General features: G+C 39.1%; 1 protein-coding gene across 2 annotated transcripts in view; it reads left to right on the top strand.

The window, feature by feature from the left end:
• The window catches only part of LOC122550056 (uncharacterized), a 29,475-nt gene extending 10,206 nt beyond the window's left edge, over positions 1-19,269 (top strand). The window contains exons 4-7 of one of the 2 annotated variants that reach the window (XM_043690516.2): positions 626-786; positions 8,779-8,982; positions 12,402-12,583; positions 12,702-19,269. In XM_043690516.2, the coding sequence (XP_043546451.2) occupies positions 626-786; positions 8,779-8,982; positions 12,402-12,583; positions 12,702-18,269 (6,115 nt within the window). In that variant the 3' untranslated portion in view covers positions 18,270-19,269. The remainder of the gene's footprint in view (positions 1-625; positions 787-8,778; positions 8,983-12,401; positions 12,584-12,701) is intronic. The other variant, XM_087987456.1, reaches the window with a different exon arrangement.
• Positions 19,270-20,490: the final 1,221 nt, after the last annotated feature.

Consider the following 20,490-nt stretch of genomic DNA (forward strand, 5'->3'; position numbering starts at 1 on the left):
AATATACTGTCTCTGGACTCTCATTATCTCAGTTTTGAAGGCTTCCCATTTTTCAGCCATCCCTTTCCCTGGGAACATCTGCTCCTCCCCCCCAACCCCATCAACTTTTGAAAGGTCTTGCCTAATACCGTCAAAATTGGCCTTCCTCCAATTTAGAACTTCAACTTTTAGATCCAGTCCATCCTTTTCCAACATTATTTTAAAACTAATAGAATTATGTTCCTTGGCCCCAAAGTACTCCCTCACTGACACCATAATTAAGAGATCAAAGAATTTAATTGTAAATTATCCTGAACTCAAACTCTGTTCCTACATTCTTTTAAAATTGTGTAATTTCGCGTATATTAGCTCTCCTTACTCTCAGTCTCAAAATACATTGCTTCACATTTCTCTCACGTTTTTAATGAGACTGCAAAAGGAGTGATTTTCTGTACAGTGTCGTTAATTTCAGCAGAAGAGCCACAAAATTCCTGGAAAATTTATAAGTAGCAATTCAGCTAATTTTCCTGAGCTTTGATAGCTTTTCAGCTGAAGTTTTAGCTTATGAAAGGGAAAACTTTCCACCTATTGTAAATTTTCTTATATGCAGTTATCATGAACTTCTGATTTTTCAAAAAATTAATAGGTTTAATGAATTTGACCACAAACTGTTTAACATAAGTCAAACAGAAGCCAACAGTATGGATCCACAGCATATGCTTCTGTTAGAGTGCACATACAAAGCACTTGAAAATGCTGGGATGCCTATGGAAGACATCAGTGGCAGCAAAACAGGAGTTTTCATTGGTGAGTAGGCATCTGATGCTACATGATGGTATGACCACATCATAGGTGAAGTTCCCTAATTTGATGTAGTCCCGATGGGACACCCCCAACTGTTAAGATCCTGGTGAGGAAGTATGAACTGGCTCACCTTCTTTATTCATTCAGTTATTTGGTTGGTTGCAACAGGATTAATTTAAAAAAGGATCCCTTTCCCTGCTAGATACCTTTCTTACATATCACAAACATTTATGCTTTAAAAGGAGCCAGTTTAACCAGGCTTTTTTGAGTTAACAAAAAGAGTGAGTTTGTTAAACATTGGAGAATTAGTCAGACAACACACATGCACACAGATTAGAAATAAATGGATTGTCCAAAGGATAAAAGTGAAAAGGGACAGATATATGGATCAGTCTCTGAACTGTTTATAAGCAACAGATAGTTAACTGTCATAGCAGTGGCAGTAGAGGTTACTGGTAGTTTGATGTTGATAGTCGATTAGGGGATAATCCTTCATGTGTGACCTTCACAACAAACTAATACCTGAACCCAGGCTGTGACGCACTAGAACATTTAGTCTTACTAGTGCATCCCAGTAAACTTGAAATTGGCTTCTTAAACCATTTGATGTTAATTCTTCAAAGGGAAAAACACAGAACGTATCTTCAGTCTGGGACATAGTTTAAAGAGGATGGTTTTAAACTGAGACTAAAATGTAGAAAGTAATCAGTTCCAGTGAATATAGTACGTTGGCTGGAAAATATCCAGTATTTATTTACAATCTGCTTACAACTTTGATATGACATCACTTCGTTTCTGCTTTTTTACAAACTGTAGTGGATTTCAGTTTATATTCTCTTTGTCTCCAAAGTATATAATTGTAAGTCTGCATTCTGTTCTCTCTCCCAGGTAAATGTAAACCCTCAGCTTTTGAGTAAATAATTAGATCAATTAATGAATAGTAGTTGAATTTTGAAGTATATAAATGAGTTAACTACTACTTCACAATGAGAATGACATCTTCCATTTATTTAATGTCTTTAAAATAAGAAGACCTCAAAGAGAATGAAGGAAATAAATAAATTGGAAGCAAAAGGAGAACATTTTGAAGGGGAAGGGCTGAGAGAGAACTTTTAAGAAACATAAGAACAGGAGGAGCATATTCAGCCCCTCAAGGATGATCTTTGACCTAACTCTGTTTTCAGCAATATTCCTTAAAACCTTTTCTTAACAAAAAATTATCTGTCTCAGATTTAAATCTAGCAATTGATCTAGTATGAACTACCATTTGTGGAAAAGAGTTCCAAAACTCTACCACCCTTTTTGTGTAGAAGTGCTTCTTAACAGCTCTTCTGAACATCTGGCCCTAATTTTCAGACTATGTCCCCATTTCTAAAATCTCCATCAGTGGAAATCAATTATTGTCATCTATTCTGTCATTTTCTATTAATATTTTGAAGATTTGGATCAGGCCACCCCTTAACCTTCTAAATTTGAGAGAAAACAGACTTAATTTGTACAAATTCTCTTCATGATTCCTGTAAATGTACTCGTCACTCCTCCAAGGACAATATATCCTTCCTGAAATGCAGTGCATAGATCTGCTTGTAGGTTTCCAAATGGGGTCTCACTAGGGTTTTATACATAACCACAGTTCCCAAAAATACTCCAGTCCTTTAGATATAGCAGCCAGTATTCCATTAGCCACCTTGATAATTTTCAGCACCTATTTGTGACACTATAAGGACCTACACCCCTGAACCCCGAAGTCTCTTTGGATATCCACTGTATTTAACTTCATATACCAAATCCACATTGGATTTGGTACTGGGTAATGAACCAGATCAAGTGTTAGATTTGGAGGTGGCTGAGCACTTTGGTGACTACAATTCGGTTATGTTTACTTTAGCGATGAAAAGGGATAGATATACAGTACAACCTCAATTATCTGAACATCAATTAACCGAATTTTGGATTATCTGAACAAGATCTCAAGGTCCCGTAAAAACGGTATTAGGCAACTCAGCATACAGTAATCAGTTAAACGGCATTAATCGGCACTCAAATAATCATTTGTTTACGATCAGAATAGTTATCCAAACAAAATACACCCTGCCTGTTGCATTCGGATAATTGAAGTTGTACTGTATACAACAGGGCTAGAGTTATAGCTGGGGGAAAAGCAATACTGTACATACTCGTATATTGGTCAAATTTTGGAAACTTTTTTAAAGCTGAAATTAGGGGGTCGACTAATACATGGGCACAAGTTTTGAGAGGGTGAAATTCATGCTGTAGTTTCAAACACCGTGCTATTAGCAAATGTTGATTTGATCACACAACTAATCCCAGGTACAGAAGAAACACGCAATGAATTACGGTAAAGATAATTACTGGATAAAAGCAAGAGAACGGTATGAAAATTTAACATGTTAAAGATTCATTGAACTACTGCAAAATCACATTGTCCAACATCGTCATGGTCTGGTATAATGGCAGACTTAAAATGAAACATTTATTAAATTCTGAATGTGTAAACATCTTGAACTTTCCCACTAAATTTTTATGTTTCCCTCCCATTTACTCTCATATATTATGAACCTCAGCAACAGTAACACATTTGTCAAAAAATTAAAGATATGCCAGTATGTAGTTAATATATCTCACTTTTATTCAGATATAATGGCATGATTAAAATAATTAATTTTTTTAACGATGTTAACTTTTGGATAGATAGTTGAACAAAGTGCGATAAGTACTGATAGACTGGGTGCTGGTATGAATGAATGAATCAATCAAACCGTGCTGTCGTAAATCAAGCGCGGTAAATAGAGTTATGTATGAATGAATAGAGATGCAGCATAGTAAACAAAGAGCGATGAGTAGAGTGAATGAATGCGATTTCGTTTAAGTGGGTTAATGAGAACATGCAGTTAGTAGGGTCGACAATACATGTGATGTATGGAAAATGCATGATTTATTGGCCAAAGATAAGGGGTCGACTTATACATAAGATCAACCTCTACATGAGTATATATGGTATGATGCGATTAGGCAAGATTTAGGATGCATAGGATGGGGAAGGAAACTGAAGGGGATGGGCACATTTGAAATGTGGAGCTTATTCAAGGAACGGCTACTGTGTGTCCTTGATAAGTATGTACCTGTCAGTCGAGCGAGAGAGACCAGGTTTACTGAAGAAGTTGAATCTCTTGTCAAGAGGAAGAAGGAGGTTTATGGAAAGATGAAACGTGAAGGCTCAGTTAGGGTGCTTGAGAGTTGAAAGTTAGCCAGGAAAGACCTAAAGAGAGCTAAGAAGAGCCAGGAGGGAACAGGAGGAATCTTTGGCAGGTAGGATCAAGGAGAGCTCTAAAGATTTCTATAGGTATGCCAGGAATAAAAGAATGACTAGGTTAAGATTAGAGCCAATCAAGGACAGTAGTCAGAAGTTGTGCATGGAGTCTAAGGAAATGGGAGAGGTGCTACATGAATATTTTTTGTCAGTATTAAAATTGGATAAAGACAATATTGTCGGAGAATATTGAGGTAAGGCTATTGGACTAGACGGAATTGAGGTTCATAAGGATGGAGAGTTAGCAATTCTGGAAAGTTGGAAAATAGATAAATTCTCTGAGTTGAATGGGATTTATCCTAGGAGTCCCTGGGATGCTAGGGAGGAGATTGCAGAACTTTTGACTTTGATATTTATGTCGCGATTGTCTACAGAAATAGTGTCAGAAGACTGGAGTATAGCAAATGTTTTTCTCTTGTTCACGAAGGGGAGTAAAGACAACCCTGGTAATTATAGACCAGTGAGCCTTACTTCGATTGTGGGCAAAGTGTTGGAAAGGATGATAAGAGATAAGAATAATTTGTTTCGGGATAGTCAACACATTTTTGTGAAGGTTGTGTCTCACAAACCTTTCTGAGTTTTTTGAGAATGTGACCAAACAGGTGGATGAGGGTAAAGTGGTTGATGTGGTGTATATGGACTTCAGTAAAGCGTTTGATAAGGTTTGCCATGATAGGCTATTGCAGAAAATACGGAGGCATGGGATTGAGGGTGACGTAGTGGTTTGGATCAGAAATTGGCTAGCTGAAAAGAGACAGAGTGTGGTGGTTGATGGGAAATGTTCATCCTGGAAATTAGTTACAAGTGGAGTACCACAAGGGTCTGTTTTGGGGCCACGGTTTTTGTCATTTTTATAAATGAGCTAGATGAGTGCGAAGAAGGATGGATTAATAAATTTGTGGATGACACTAAGGTTGGTGGAGTTGCGGACATTGCCAAAGGATGTTGCAGGTTACAGAGGGACATAGATAAGCTGCAGAGCTGGTCTGAGAGGTGGCAAATGGAGTTTAATGCAGAAAAATGTGAGGTGATTCACTTTGGAAGGAGTAACAGGAATACAGAGAACTGGCCTTATGGTAAGATTCTTCACAGTGTGGATGAGCAGAAAGACCTGAAAGTTGCAACCTAGATGGATAGGGTTGTTAAGAAGGCATACGATGTGTTGGCTTTTATTGGTAGAGGGATTGAGTTTCAAAGCCAAGAGGTCATGTTGCAACTGTACAAAACTCTGGTGCGGCCACACTTGGAATATTGTGCATAGTTCTGGGTCATTGCATTATAGGAAAGATGTGGAAGCATTGGAAAGGGTCCAGAGGAGACTTACCAGGATGTTGCCTGGTATGGAGGGAAGGTCTTATGAGGAAAGACTGAGGGACTTGAGGCTAATTTCGTTAGAGCGAAGTAGGCTAAGAGGTGACCTAATAGAGACATTTAAGATAATCAGAGAGTTAGATAGCGTGGACAGTGAGAGCCTTTTTCCTCAGATGGCAATGGCTAGCATGAGGGGACATAGCTTTAAATTGAGGGTTGATAGATATAAAACAGATATCAGAGGTAGGTTCTTAGAGTAGTAAGGGTGTGGAACGGCCTGCCTGCAACAGTTGTAGACTCACCAACTTTAAGGACATTTAAATTGCCATTGGATAAACATTGATGCTAATGGAACAGTATAGGTTAGATGAGCTTCAGATTGGTTTCACAAGTTGGTACAACATAGAGGGCCAATGGGCCTGTACTGCACTTTAATGTTCTATGTTCATACCATCTAGAAAGTACACTGATCTATCCTTTATCCAAAGTGGATAACCAAACACTTATTTACATTGAACTCCTTCTGCCACCATTTGTCCTTTCACCCAGCCTACCAATATCATTTTGTAATTTTATGCTATCATCTACACTGTACACAATGCTGCCTAACTTTGTGCCACCAGCAAATTTGGATAAATGAAAGAGTATCTTAAAGGGATATTGGAGCCTTCACACACCTCCCAAAGAAAGGAACGAAACTACCGGAAAGAAGAAAAGCTAAAGATGGGGAAAAAAAGACACAGCTGTACACTGCAAGCCAACGTGGTTAATAATGAATCAATGGGAATGAACATACTTCACATCTGGACTTTCCTGGCAGCTTTTTATTTGTTCCTGTCTTGGTAGCCATCAAACATCTGACAATCTCCTGCAACTATATCATGCCACTCTCTCCACCAACCTCCCCAACTCTCCCGGTACCTTCCCCTGCAAAAGTAAAAAATGCAAAACTTGCCAGCACACCTCCCTCACCTCCATCCAGGACCCCAAATCGTCCTTCCAAACAAAACAGGTTTACCTGCTTATCTTCCAACCTAGTTTTCTGAATCCGGTACTCCCAATGTGGTCTTCTCTACATCGATAAGATGAAATGTAAACTAAGGGCATATTTTGCCAAATATCTCAGTTGGACCCATAAGGGCCAGCCTGACCTCTCGGTCACCGCCCATTTCAATTCTCCTTCCCACTCCTTCTCCGACAAGTTACCCTTTTGTCCTTAATGTATTTGTAAAAACCTTTTGGATTCTCCTTAACTCTATTTGCCAAAACTATCTCATGTCCCTTTTTTCCCCTCCTGATTTCCCTCTTTAGTATACTCCTACTGCCTTTATACTCTTCTAAGGATTCACTCGATCTATCCTGTCTATACCTGACATATGCTTCTTTCTTTTTCTTAACCAAACCTTCAATTTCTTTAGTCATCCAGCATTCCCTATACCTACCAGCCTTTCCTTTCACCCTATCAGGAATATACTTTCTCTGGATTTGCATTATCTCATTTCTAAAGGCTTCCCATTTTCCAGCCGTCCCTTTACCTGCGAACATCTGAACCCAATCAACTTTTGAAAGTTCTTGCCTAATAGTGTCAAAATTGGCCTTTCTCCAATTTAGAACTTCAACTTTTAGATCTGGTCTATCCTTTTCCATCACTATTTTAAAACTAATAGAATTATGGTTGCGTGCCCCAAAGTGCTCCTCCACTGACACCTTAGTCATCTGCCCTGCCTTAGTTACCAAGAGTAGGTCAAGGTTTGCACCTTCTCTAGCAGGTACATCCACATACTGAATCAGAACATTTTCTAGTAACAAATACCTCTCCATCTAAACCCTTAACACTGGCAGTCCCAGTCTGTTTGTAAAGTTAAAATCCTCTACCATAACCACTCTATTATTCTTACAGATAGCTCTTGCTGAGATATTTGTATCATCGATAGTCACAGGTGAGGTGCTGGAAGACTGGAGGTTGGCTAATGTAGTACTACTGAAGGGGGTATGGACAAGCCAGGGAACTATAGACCAGTGAGCCTGACATCAATGGTGGGCAAGTTGTTGGAGGGAATCCTGAGGGACAGGATGTACATGTATTTGGAAAGGCAAGGACTGATTAGGGATAGTCAACATGACTTTGTGTGTGGGAAATCATGTCTCTCAAATTTGATTGAGTTTTTTGAAGAAGTAACAAAGAGGATTGACGAGGGCAGAGCGGTATATGTTATCTACGTGGACTTTAGTAAGGCGTTCTACAAGGTTCCCCATGGGAGACTGATTAGCAAGGTTAGATCTCATGGGATACAGGGAGAACTGGCCATTTGGATACAGAATTGGCTCAAAAGTAGAAGACAGAGGGTGGTGGTAGAGGGTTGTTTTTCAGTTTGGAGGCATGTTACCAGTGGAGTGCCACAAGGATCGGTACTAGGTCCTCTACTTTTTGTCATTTATATAAATGATTCAGATGTGAGCATAAGAGGTAGAGTTAGTAAGTTTGCAGATGACACCAAAATTGGACATGTAGTGGGCAGCGAAGAGGGTTACCTCAGATTACAACAGGATCTTGATCAGATGGGCCAATGGGCTGAGGAGTGGCAGATGGAGTTTAATTCAGATAAATGCGAGGTGCTGCATTTTGGGAAAGCAAATCTCAGCAAGACTTATACACTTAATGGTAAGGTCCTGGGAGTGTTGCTGAACAAAGAGACCTTGGAGTACAGGTTCATAGCTCCTTGAAAGTTGAGTCGCAAGTAGATAGGATAGTGAAGAAGGCGTTTGGTATGCTTTCCTTTATCGGTCAGTGTATTGAGTACAGGATTTGGGAGGTCATGTTGCATCTATACTGGACATTGGTTAGGCCACTGTTGGAATATTGCATGCAATTCTGGTCTCCTTCCTATTGGAAAGCTGTTGTGAAACTTGAAAGGGTTCAGAAAAGATTTACAAGGATGTTGCCAGGATTGGAGGAGTTGAGCTATAGGGAGAGGCTGAACAGGCTGGGGCTGTTTTCCCTGGAGCGTCGGAGGCTGAGAGTGGCATAACCAATGTCCAGTATAGATGCAACATGACCTCCCAAATCCTGTACTCAATACACTGACCGATAAAGGAAAGCATACCTTATAGAGGTTTCCAAAATTATGAGGGGCATGGATAGGATAAATAGACAAAGTCTTTTCCCTGGTGTCGGGGAGTCCAGAACTAGAGGGCATAGGTCAAAGTCAAGTATCTGAGATAAAAGTCAAGTATCTGAACTCAATTCCAGAAAAAAAGTTCTCGCTTTCGCACAGCATTGATACTTCATTTCAATGTGTAAGCACAGATATATACGCCAGTTAAATGACATTTTATTCTTGGCTTTTTTTTAGGACTCATGAATCGTGACTATGAAAGGATTGTAAATAGTGTCGCCAACAAAATCACCCATTATAATGGAACAGGGACATCAATGAGTATAGCTGCAAATCGAATTTCTTTCACTTTCGACCTAACGGGACCATCATTAGCTATTGATACAGCATGCTCTTCATCTCTTGTTGCTCTACACTATGCTTCTCAAGCCATTAAGCAAGGTACAAGAAATTATATTACTTTTTTAAAAATAATATTAAATAACACCAAAAATAGCAGCATGAATATGCTATTTGTCCTTTCAAATCTACTCCGCCATTCAGGAATTTCATGGTTGATTGGAAATGAACTAATTCCATTTTCCTGCCCAGTCCATTTCCATCCAATTCCATAATACTTGTTTCTCTTGTTAACAAAAATCTGTCCAAGCCAGTCTTGAATATATTCAATGAGCTTCCACTGCTCTCTGAGGTGAAGAATTTCTAAGATTAATGATCCACATAAAATAAATTTCTCTTCATGCCAATCTTAAAAGGCTGACTGTGACATAAACCTATCATACCAAGATATAATGTATTATTGATTGACAGTTGGCTAACCTGGATGGATATTGATAGATTTATATGATAGTGTCAACAGTGATTGTAAACTGTTTCTTAACTGATTTTGGTCACATTTATTGGTGACTTTAGCGGATTGGATCAGATTTCTGAATTTTCCTCTTGGAAGACAAGATATGCCTAACAGACTGCTGCAGAGGAATTAAATGTTCTCTGAAACATATAGACTGATTCAATTATTATTGGACAGACCAACATAGGTTTTAGAGTTCAATGCTGCTAAAGTGGAATGGTATGGATAAGGAAGAAGCAAATTGTGAAAATAATGATGTGCAAGATTGTACAAAATGGAGATGTGGTTGGATGTCTGTTATTAGTATTCTGCAATTGTAATTATATTCACCCTTGCTTGCTAAATTAAAATGCTGAATGCTTTAATTAGTGAGTTAAGGGTTACACAGTAGCTTGCAATGCTGCCTCACAACACCAGAGACCTGGGTTTGATTCTACTCTTAGGTGACTGCCTGTGTGGAGTTTGCAGATCCTCTCCATGTCTGCATGGGTGCCCTCTGAGTGCACTGGTTTCCTCCCACAATGCAAAGATATGCAGATTAAGTGGATTGGCCATGGTGGGAATAGGCAGAAGTGGTTACTGCAGATGCTGGAAATCAGAGTCGAGATTAGAGTGGTGCTGGAAACTCCACAAAGACAGTCACCCAAGGGTGGAATGGAGCCCGGGTCCATGGCACTGTGATGCAGTAGTGCTAACCATTGAACCACCGTGCCACTCCAATCTGTAGCTGTTATGTTTTATGTCTTGGAGATACGCAAGGATAATACATTCCAGTTTCTACATGTACACTAAAAGTTTTATTTGATGCTTTAATTGTCTCCACTCATCTTACAGTTGGGTGGCTACAATGTTATGTCTTGTTAACAGTAACCACACCCAGGTTTAATTAATCAAACATGATAGGAAGATAGTATCAAGAGTATGGTGCTGGGAAAAGCACAGCAGGTCAGGCAGCATCCGAGGAGCAGGAGAATCAAAGTTTTGGGCATTAGCCTTTCATCAGAAAGATAGGAAGATAGAACAGACACACAGTTGGGTTAATTGAACAATACAAGTGCATGTGTTAGGGTATAGGTATGTGCACTTGTGTATGGAATATAATTTTTCTTGGTTCATTCAATTTTGTTAAGGGAAATTGGCCAGCGCAGTAGATACAGGAAATATTATAGACACAGCAGAAAGTAAGAACATTAAATCAACTTGATATATCACAGATGCTATTAGCTGCTCATGGATTGTATAGTCAATATTTTATTACCATCTTTTATTTTTATTATCATCCACAAAAACTTTTTGCCATTTTTATATAAAAGATTTGGATATGAACATAGGAGGTATGGTTAGTAAGTTTGCAGACGCCTGGAGGAAGAATGCCTCATCTTCCGCCTCGGAACACTTCAACCCCAGGGCATCAATGTGGACTTCAACAGTTTCCTCATTTCCCCTTCCCCCACCTCACCCTAGTTCCAAACTTCCAGCTCAGCACTGTCCCTATGACTTGTCCGGACTTGTCCTACCTGCCTATCTCCTTTTCCACCTATCCACTCCACCCTCTCCTCCCTGACCTATCACCTTCATCCCCTCCCCCACTCACCCATTGTACTCTATGCTACTTTCTCCCCACCTCCACCCTCCTCTAGCTTATCTCTCCACGCTTCAGGCTCACTGCCTTTATTCCTGATGAAGGGCTTTTTCCCGAAACATCGATTTCGCTGCTCTTTGGATGCTGCCTGAACTGCTGTGCTCTTCCAGCACCACTAATCCAGAATTTAGTAAGTTTGCAGGTGACATTAAAATTGGAGGTGTAGCAGACAATGAAGAAGGTTACCTCAGAGTACAGCAGGATTTTGATCAGATGGACCAATGGGCAAGCAGTGGCAGATGGAGTTTAGATAAATGTGAGGTGCTGCATTTTGGACACGCAAATCAGGGCAGGACTTATGCACTTAATTAGATTACTTAGATTAGATTACTTACAGTGTGGAAACAGGCCCTTCAGCCCAACAAGTCCACACCGACCCGGGAAGCGCAACCCACCCATACCCCTACATTTACCCCTTCACCTAACACTACGGGCAATTTAGCATGGTCAATTCACCTAACCTGCACATCTTTGGACTGTGGGAGGAAACCGGAGCACCCAGAGGAAACCCACGCAGACACGGGGAGAATGTGCAAACTCCACACAGTCAGTCGCCTGAGGTGGGAATTGAACCCAGGTCTCTGGCGCTGTGAGGCAGCAGTGCTAACCACTGTGCCACCGTGCCGCCCAATGGTGAGGTCTTGGCGGGTGTTGCTGAACAAAGAGGCCTTGGAGTACAGGTTAATGGTTCGTTGAAAGTTGGTATGAAGAAGATGTTTGGTATGCTTTCATTTATTGGTCAGTGTATTGAGTATAGGAGGTGGGAGGTCATGTACTGGACATTGGTTTGGCCAGTATTGGAGTATTTCATGCAATTCTGGTCCCCTACTATAGGAAGGATGTTGTGAAACTAGAAAAGATTCAGAAAAGATTTACAAGGATGTTGCCAGGGTTGGAGGGTTTGAGCTATAGGGAGAGGGTGAATAGGCTGGGTCTGCTTTCCCTTGGAGCGTTGGAGGCTGAGGGGTGAAATTAGAGGTTCATAAAGCATGAGGAGCATGGATAGGGTAAATAGGCAAGGTCTTTTCCATAGGATGAGGGAGTCCAAAACCAGGAAGCATAGGTTTAAGGTAGGAGGGGAAAAATATAAAAAGGGACCTGAGGGAAAATGTTTCCAGACAGAGGTAGCATACGTACGGAATTAGCTACCAGAGGAAGTGGCGGAGGCTGGTATGATTACAACATTTAAAAGCATCTGGATAGATATATGAATAGGAAGGGTTTTAGGAATTCAGGCCAAATGCTGGCAAATGGGATTAGACTTATACTGGATACCTGGTCGGCATGGACATGTTAGACCAAAGCATCTGTTTCTCTGTTGTATATCTCTATGACTCCATTGAAACACCCATTTTCATCTTTCAGGTGATTGTGAGATGGCTATTTGTGGGGGAGTAAGCTGTATCATTGAGCCAAGAGTCAATGTAGCACTAAGCAAAGCAAAAATGATATCACCAGATGGAATCAGCAAACCATTCTCCAGTAATGCCAATGGATATGGAAGAGGAGAAGGCTGTGGAATTCTTCTGCTGAAGAAACTTACAAAGGTGAGGCATGATTATTACACATCTTTCCCTACTGTTTTCTCCAAAATATTTACTTACAAATGAGTCCTGACTCCAATATTTATAATAAAATTACCATATTTGTTAATCCTGTTGACAGGCACAGGAGGATCGTGATCATATTTGGGGAGTAATAGTTTGTAGTGCAGTCAATCAGGATGGTAGGACAATCACACCAATCACCAGACCCTCACAAATGCAGCAAGAAGAACTATTGAGAAGTATTTACCCAAAAAATGTTGACCCATCACAGGTTCAGTACATGGAGGCTCATGGAACTGGAACACCAGCTGGTGACCCTACAGAAGCAGCCAGTATATCAAATATTATTGGAAAATCCAGACTTTCAAATTCCCCTCCACTCATCATGGGTTCTGTCAAAGGAAACATCGGTCACACAGAGTCTGCTGCAGGAGCAGCAGGTTTAATTAAAGTGCTCCTCATGATGTATCATGGAAAAATTGTATCATCACTGCACTATTCTGAGGAGAATTCAAGCATCAATGCAAAAGCTTTAAATCTACATATTCCAACTCATGTGGAAAAATGGGAAGAGGGTTGGATGAAAGAGAGGATGGCAGGGATCAACTCATTTGGATTTGGGGGAACAAATGCTCATGTAGTGGTAAGGCAGTTCAAACAGAGTTCTGTTCAAAACAGTGTACAAAAACCGTTAGAAATATTTGTGCTTTCTGCTGCCTCCCAGAATTCAGTTAGAATGATGTTAGAAGATGCAAGTCACCAAATAAAGGAAATGGATGACATTGTGCTCCAGAACCTGGCATATACATCTGCTTGCAGAAGAAGCCATAAAAATAACAAATACAGAAAGGCATTTGTGGCATATTCTCTCAGGCATCTACAACAGCAACTTAAATCAGCCACAGGTACGGAAGTAGCTCAGATAAAGATAGGGGTGAAGCTAATATTTGTATTTTGTGGCAATGGTATTTTATATCAAGGTATGTGCAAACAGCTACTGCAAACAGAAGCAGTGTTCAGGGCACAAATTGAGGAGATAGAACAAATATTCAAACAATATTCAGACGTCAAATTGCTAGATTTAATTCAAAATGACTGTGGTGACTTCACAAACCCTGGCATAGCACAACCAGTGCTATTTGCCATTCAGGTGGCAATTGTCTCTCTTTTGAAGTTTTGGGGAGTGCAGCCTGATGTTGTCATTGGCCATTCAATTGGGGAAGTTGCTGCAGTATGTTGTGCAGGGTTGCTTTCATTACGAGATGCTGTAAAAGTGGTTTACCACCGAAGTGTATTACAGTTAACAGTGACAGGAGGTAGGATGTTGGTAATTAGCAACCTATCTGTGTCAATAGTGTCAGACAGACTTGATTCCTATTCAGGGGGTCTGTGCATTGCTGCATTCAATAGTCCTTCATCATGTACAGTATCAGGTGATGCCAAAGCAATCGACAGGTTGTACGCTGAATTATCCAGTTCATTTGGTAACAAAAATGTATTGCTTCATATTTTAGATGTTCCTGCAGCATATCATAGTCACTTGATGGATCCAATTTTAAGGCAGGTGGAAGAGAACATAGGCAACTTAGAAACAAAAAAAACAGAGACAAAAGTAGTTTCCACAGTTACTGGTCAGTTGGTTACACGGGATGACTATGTCACAGGCAAATATTGGGCCAGAAATATTCGCAATCCTGTTGCTTTTGAACAAGCCATAAGAACTGCTGTTGCAGGCATGAAGAGTGCTGTGTTTGTAGAAATAGGTCCAAGAAGGGCTTTACAAAGATATATCAAAGAAATTGTAGGAAATGAGGCTTTGGTTTTGTCTGCCGTACAGCCAGAGAAAGATTATGCAACACTGCTTTCTGTTTTATCAACACTCTTTGAACTAGGATTCAATCCTAACTGGCAAAATATGTATGTAGAACGTGAGACTGCTCCAACATTGTATCCTTGCTATAAATTTGATCGTACTAAACTTCAGATCAATTTTGAAGACTTTAGACAAAGTCATGAAAATGTAATATCTACCTCTCATCCTTTCCTCTGTGGCTTAAATAGAGATGGCAAAGAATACAACTACACCCTAACAGTAGCCATAATGCCATATATATTGGAGCACAAAAACAACAATATTCCTATATTACCTGGTTCAATTTATGTGGAACTTGGTTTAGCATCTGCTCTAGCAAATATTAAGCCAAGGGTACCTCTCAGTTTTTGCCAAACCCAAATCACTTTTTTAAATCCCTGTATTGTGCACCCAAACTCAACTGAGCTCAAAGTGCAGCTCAGCAATGAAGGCACAGTGACCAAGTTTACTGTTTTGGCATCTACTGCCACTTATGCAGAGGGAGATGTTCATTTTGCAAATGAATGCATAGTTGAAGAAAATGTTATTTCTGTTCAACATATTTTGCAAAGAGCCAAAGAAAAGATCAAGGCAGAAGACATCTACGAAAGCCTCTCCTCTTTGGGTTTCCAGTATGGCTCAGTTTACAGATACCTTGGGGATGTGTTCATTGGGGATGAATTAAAGGAAGCTATTACATGTATTAAAGTCCCTGATGAGATTGTGTTGCAGATGCATGAATATCACATTCATCCAGTCATTTTAGATTATTATATGCAAATGACAGCTATTATAGCAATGAAAATATCAGACTGTAGAGCAGGATTCCCAACATCCATAAGGAGTTTGACAGTATGTCGACCAATGCAGCCGGAAATGATGATGTATATGAGAACATGTAAAAGTACCACAGAATTCTTTGAGGTCTCTGGGGGATTTACAGATACAAAGGGAGTCCTCATTGCAGAACTAAAAAATGTCAGAATTACATTTCTGAGCCATCACAATTCCACAGAATTGAACAATCTTTTCTACCAGAATGACTGGGAGCAAATTGTTGACCTCCCCAAAGGTAGAGCTTCAGCCCCCAAATCATTGGTATTTGCAGATAACTATGGAATTGCTAAAAGCCTTCAGAAGTATTTACACACTCAGTCCTCATATATTCCTTATAAGGAACCAAAGACAATGATGGATATAGAACTTACACAGGTTCTAAGACAGTACAATGTGAGTAATTTAAACAACTTTGATGAAGTATTATTTTTTTGGGGAATGCAAAATATAACTGATCAGAGCAGTGAAGCAGTGGTGGAGCATGTCAGTAGCTGCTGTGAGATTTATCGTCAAATTCTTCAACTACTTCAGAGAGAAAAATCCACAAAGTCCATCAGAACCATCACATACAGGACATCAGAAAAAACAGTGGATCAAATCACTCCAGGCTTTGCCTTGTGGGGTATGATCAGATCATGTGCTGCAGAACTTCATGAGGTAACTTTTCACCTGATTGATATCAGCTCTGTTCTTGATGCAGATATAGCAGCATTAGCAAATGCTGTTACCCTGCCTGCTAATTACTCTGAAGTAATGATTAAACTAGGAAAGATGTATACATCTCACATCAGACGAGTCCCCATTAAAACTTCTGACAATGTACAGAACATGGTTCCTTACTCTAGTTTTGGAAATGTTGTTTTCCAGACGATGGATCCATATAAAGTTGTAAATTTTCATGCAAAGCCACAACAAAGCAAAATGAATAAGCCTACAAAACAAACTGTATGTGTTGAAATTGATAACATTTGCATCCATTCATCAGACTATTTTCCAGTCAGTGTCTCAGAAATGAACATTGGACGGACAATGTACTGGAACAAATCTGTAACAGAAGGACATAATCTACTTGCTCTTGACTTCAGTGGTACAATCACTGCAGTCAGCAATGATGTAAAGACCTGCAAAGTAGGTGATCATGTTGTTGCATGTTATCCAGTTGCTGCATTTTCAACAGTCATCCTTTCTGCTTCTGTTTGTTACAAAAGCAGTAAAATTCCAGTACTGAAACAGACACCATGTGTTTCATACTTTATACTTGCATGGGAAATACTCCATAACACTTTGCCTCGAAATAAACATCACAAATTGGTAATAATTTCCAGTGAACCTGAATCGTGTTTGAGTCAAGTGTTGTCTGTAGCAGCCAGTGCATTTGGTTGGAGAGTTCAAATTGAATACAATGACATTTCACATACTTCAACTCATTCTGATGCACTGCTTTTTCTGCCTCCTATTAAGACATCCTTAGTTGCAAAGTATGTCAACAGCTCTTCTGCTCAGCATGTTGTAGTCCTCTTTGACAACAATCATGTGCTTGGCTCTTCTCAGAGCATTCCTGGTTGTGAAAGAGACAATGTTTATATTCACACTTTGAAGGTAGCTAACATATTTCAGAAAGGATATCTTGTAAAATCTGCACATGATGTTTACAAGTGGATGAGATCAATGCATTTAAAAATTAAACATCTTGATTTACCAAAAATTAATTTTCAACAAATTGTCTTGAATGTGAATAAATACAGGGAAGAGTCATACTTCACCTGCAAAGCTGTTTCAGTTGTAGATCTGAAGAATGTGCATGCATCAAATAGCCTGATGCCAGAGATACCAGTGTATCTTAGTCAAAATCAACTTTTTAGAAATGATGCAGCCTATATAATCACAGGGGGACTTTCAGGGCTTGGCTTTCTGACAGTAAATTTCATTGCAAAACACGGTGGTGGATATGTCATTATTCTGTCAAGACGGACTCCATCTAATGAGATGCAGGAAGAATTTAGAAATATCCAGAATAAGTTTGGGACTAATGTAGTTAGCATAGCCTGTGATGTTTCAGTGCTTTCAAATGTTGAAAAAGCAATCAATGCCTTTCGTCACTCCTTTCCAAAGGTTGCAATTAAAGGGGTTTTTCACAGTGCTGTGGTATTGCACGATGGCCTTCTTCAAATTCTGAATAAATCATTGTTTGAAAAAGTTCTGAATCCCAAAGTTGCAGGAGTCCTGAATCTTCACCACACAACACGATCCCTCCAGCTGGATTACTTTGTATGTTACTCATCAATTGCATCATTTAGCGGAAGTTCTGCCCAGTCAAGCTATTCTGCAGCAAACTCATTTCTTGACTTCTTTATCCACTATAGAAGAAACCAAGGACTTGTGGGGCAAACTTTAAACTGGGGTGCACTAAACCTTGGACTGTTACACAATAAGTTTAGAACCCAAAAATTTCTGGAGTCAAAAGGGATAATGATGATGGAACCTTCAGAAGTTTCTGAATGCCTTAAGCAATGCTTGGTGCTAAATAATCCACAACAAGCTATATGCAAATTTAATTTCTTGATTTTATATAGATTTGATGAAAATCCATCCTTCAAAGCACGATTCTTTTCAATTGTAAAGGATGAAATTAGTAATTTAGAAGTCAATCAAGAGCAAATTGTATCTAGTAATTCAGCAATGACACCTGAACAGTATGTTATTTCATTGTTGTCTGAAGTCAGCAATGCTGATCCTGCAGATTTTACAAAAGAATCAAATCTCTCCAGCTTTGGCCTTGATTCCATGCTGAGTATGACAGTGCAGAATCGCATTTATGAGGAAAAACACATCAACTTGCCACTGGTAACATTGCTTGATCCAAAAACTACGATACATACTGTGGTGTCATTACTTGAAGAGAAAAGTACTGTTCAGCCACAGATTGGTAACATAACTGTGCGACACTTCGAGAGCAAATCTCTGAATGATACAGATGATGAATACACCCAAATGTAAAATAGTTACACTTAGTTACCCTAATGAAGGAGAATTTAACATTTTCATGTGTGGAAAATGCTTTTCCAGCAATTCCATTCAGAATGGTTACTCAGAGTTAGATAGAAATTGCTGGAAAAACTCAGTAGGTCTGGCAGCATCTGCGGAGAGAAAGCAGAGTTAATGTTTCAAGTTCAGAAGGGTCACTGGATTCGTAATGTTAACTCTGCCTCTCTCCACATACTGCCAGACCTGGTGAGTTTTTCCAGCAATTTCTGATTTTGATTCTGACTTCCAACATCCGCAGTTCTTTGTTTTTTTAAGTTGCTCAGAGTTCAATAGTTACACAGCTTACAGTTTCTGAATGCTATCTAACTCAACTAATAATTAGAAGTTTATTTCATTGTTTAACATGCATATAACATCTCATAGATATTCTCAGAAATTTTCCATCTTGGTTTTTGTGCAAATCTCATAATTTAAGAATCAGAGAAGGATTGTTGGCATATTGCTCAATGTGAGCTGATTGATTGCTGGCAGGATGGATGAGCTATGTTATTTCTCTTTGTGAACATGTGTATTTTACCTTTCTGCATCAGAGGAATTTTAAATGAATATAGCAGCAATGAGAGTTTTGTGAAGATTGTTTTGAAAATCTATGTGGCAAAGGAATGCTTGCACTGTACAATAAACAATTCACCTGTAGTGTCTGTGGATAAGTTTGATTAAGCGAATTACAGTATATTTCAATCAGTTTCTATTAGCATGTTATAGCCTGTGAGGATCACAATTTGTTTGCATCATTCGTCATTTAGGCATATTTTCATTAAATGTCAATTTGTTCAGGATTTCCAACTGACTGTGTTATAAAATTTATAATCGTCTTCTTTAAGAAGGCCAAATTAAATTATTTTAGTAATATGATGCATACGGATATAATTGTGAACGTGGTTGCAAACTATGATGTAATAAATAATATCTGGTGGGTGGGAATACAATTGAATTCTAATAAAATTAATGGTTGTTTTATTAAGAATCCATGACTTCAATATTCTTCTTTGGAATTTTCCACAATTATCTCACTGTCATAAGGAAATAATGATTCTTCCTTTATGCATAATGATCAAGATAGTGAGGACATAAGTTCTATTTTATTGAGTTGAAAAACTAGTTTCTGTAAGGAAATAATCCAGAAGGCCCAAATCAAAATGAAAGTTTATGATTTTATTGGTATTTTATGGTCCAAGTTAATACAAACATTGTAGTGAAGAGATGCAGGACAAATGCTTTGAGACCAACGTGCTTTTACTCCAGTACATAGTTATGTTTTAACATGGACTTATCTTAGAATTAAATTATTTAAGTAGCATATGGTGATGTAGCTGTGGTATTAGGTTCTGCAGTGCATTTTGCCACTCTTACCTGGTTTCTACATGTGACTCCAGACCTACACAAGGTGGCTTACTCTTAATTAATCTCTTAATGGATGAGGAAGCTACTCTGTTTAAACACAGTTTTGGATCGATAGCAAATGCTGACTGTGCCACTGACACCCACATCCCATGAAAGAAGAAGAAACGTTACAGTGTACCAGGGTCAAACCTATATTACATACAAACCTATATTACATACAAGAAGACTTAGGTTGAGGCTCATCTGCTTATGTCACAAAGATAAGGAGAAGTGTAATAAAGCTGAAAAAAAAACAGGAAATTAATATTAGCAAAGATGTTTCAGGATGTTAAGTAAAATAAAGGAGAGAGCAAGAATAATACAGAGATATTTCAAAGTAATTTTAAAATTCATCTGCAAAATTGGAGGTGTAGTGGACAGCAAAGAAGGTTACCTCAGATTACAACATGATCTTGATCAGATAGGCCAATGGGCTGAGCAGTGGCAGATGGAGTTTAATTTAGATAAATGTGAGGTACTGCATTTTGGGAAATCAAACTTATACACTTAACAGTAAAGTCCTAGGGAGTGTTGCTGAACAAAGAGACCTTGGAGTGCAGGTTCATAGCTCCTTGAAAGTGGAGTCACAGGTAGATAGGATAGTGAAGAAGGCGTTTGCTATGCTTTCCTTTATTGGTCAGAGTATTGAGTACAGGAGTTGAGAGGTCATGTTGCGGCTGTACAGGACATTGGTTAGGCCGCTGTTGGAATATTGCATGCAATTCTGGTCACCTTTCTATTGGAAAGATGGTATGAAACTTGAAAGCATTCAGAAAATATTTACAAGGAT

Source organism: Chiloscyllium plagiosum, unplaced genomic scaffold (assembly GCF_037043375.1).
Source record: "Chiloscyllium plagiosum isolate Xiang-an unplaced genomic scaffold, Cpla_swu_hap1 HiC_scaffold_5, whole genome shotgun sequence".
In the NCBI taxonomy this organism is placed as follows: Eukaryota; Metazoa; Chordata; class Chondrichthyes; order Orectolobiformes; family Hemiscylliidae; genus Chiloscyllium; species Chiloscyllium plagiosum.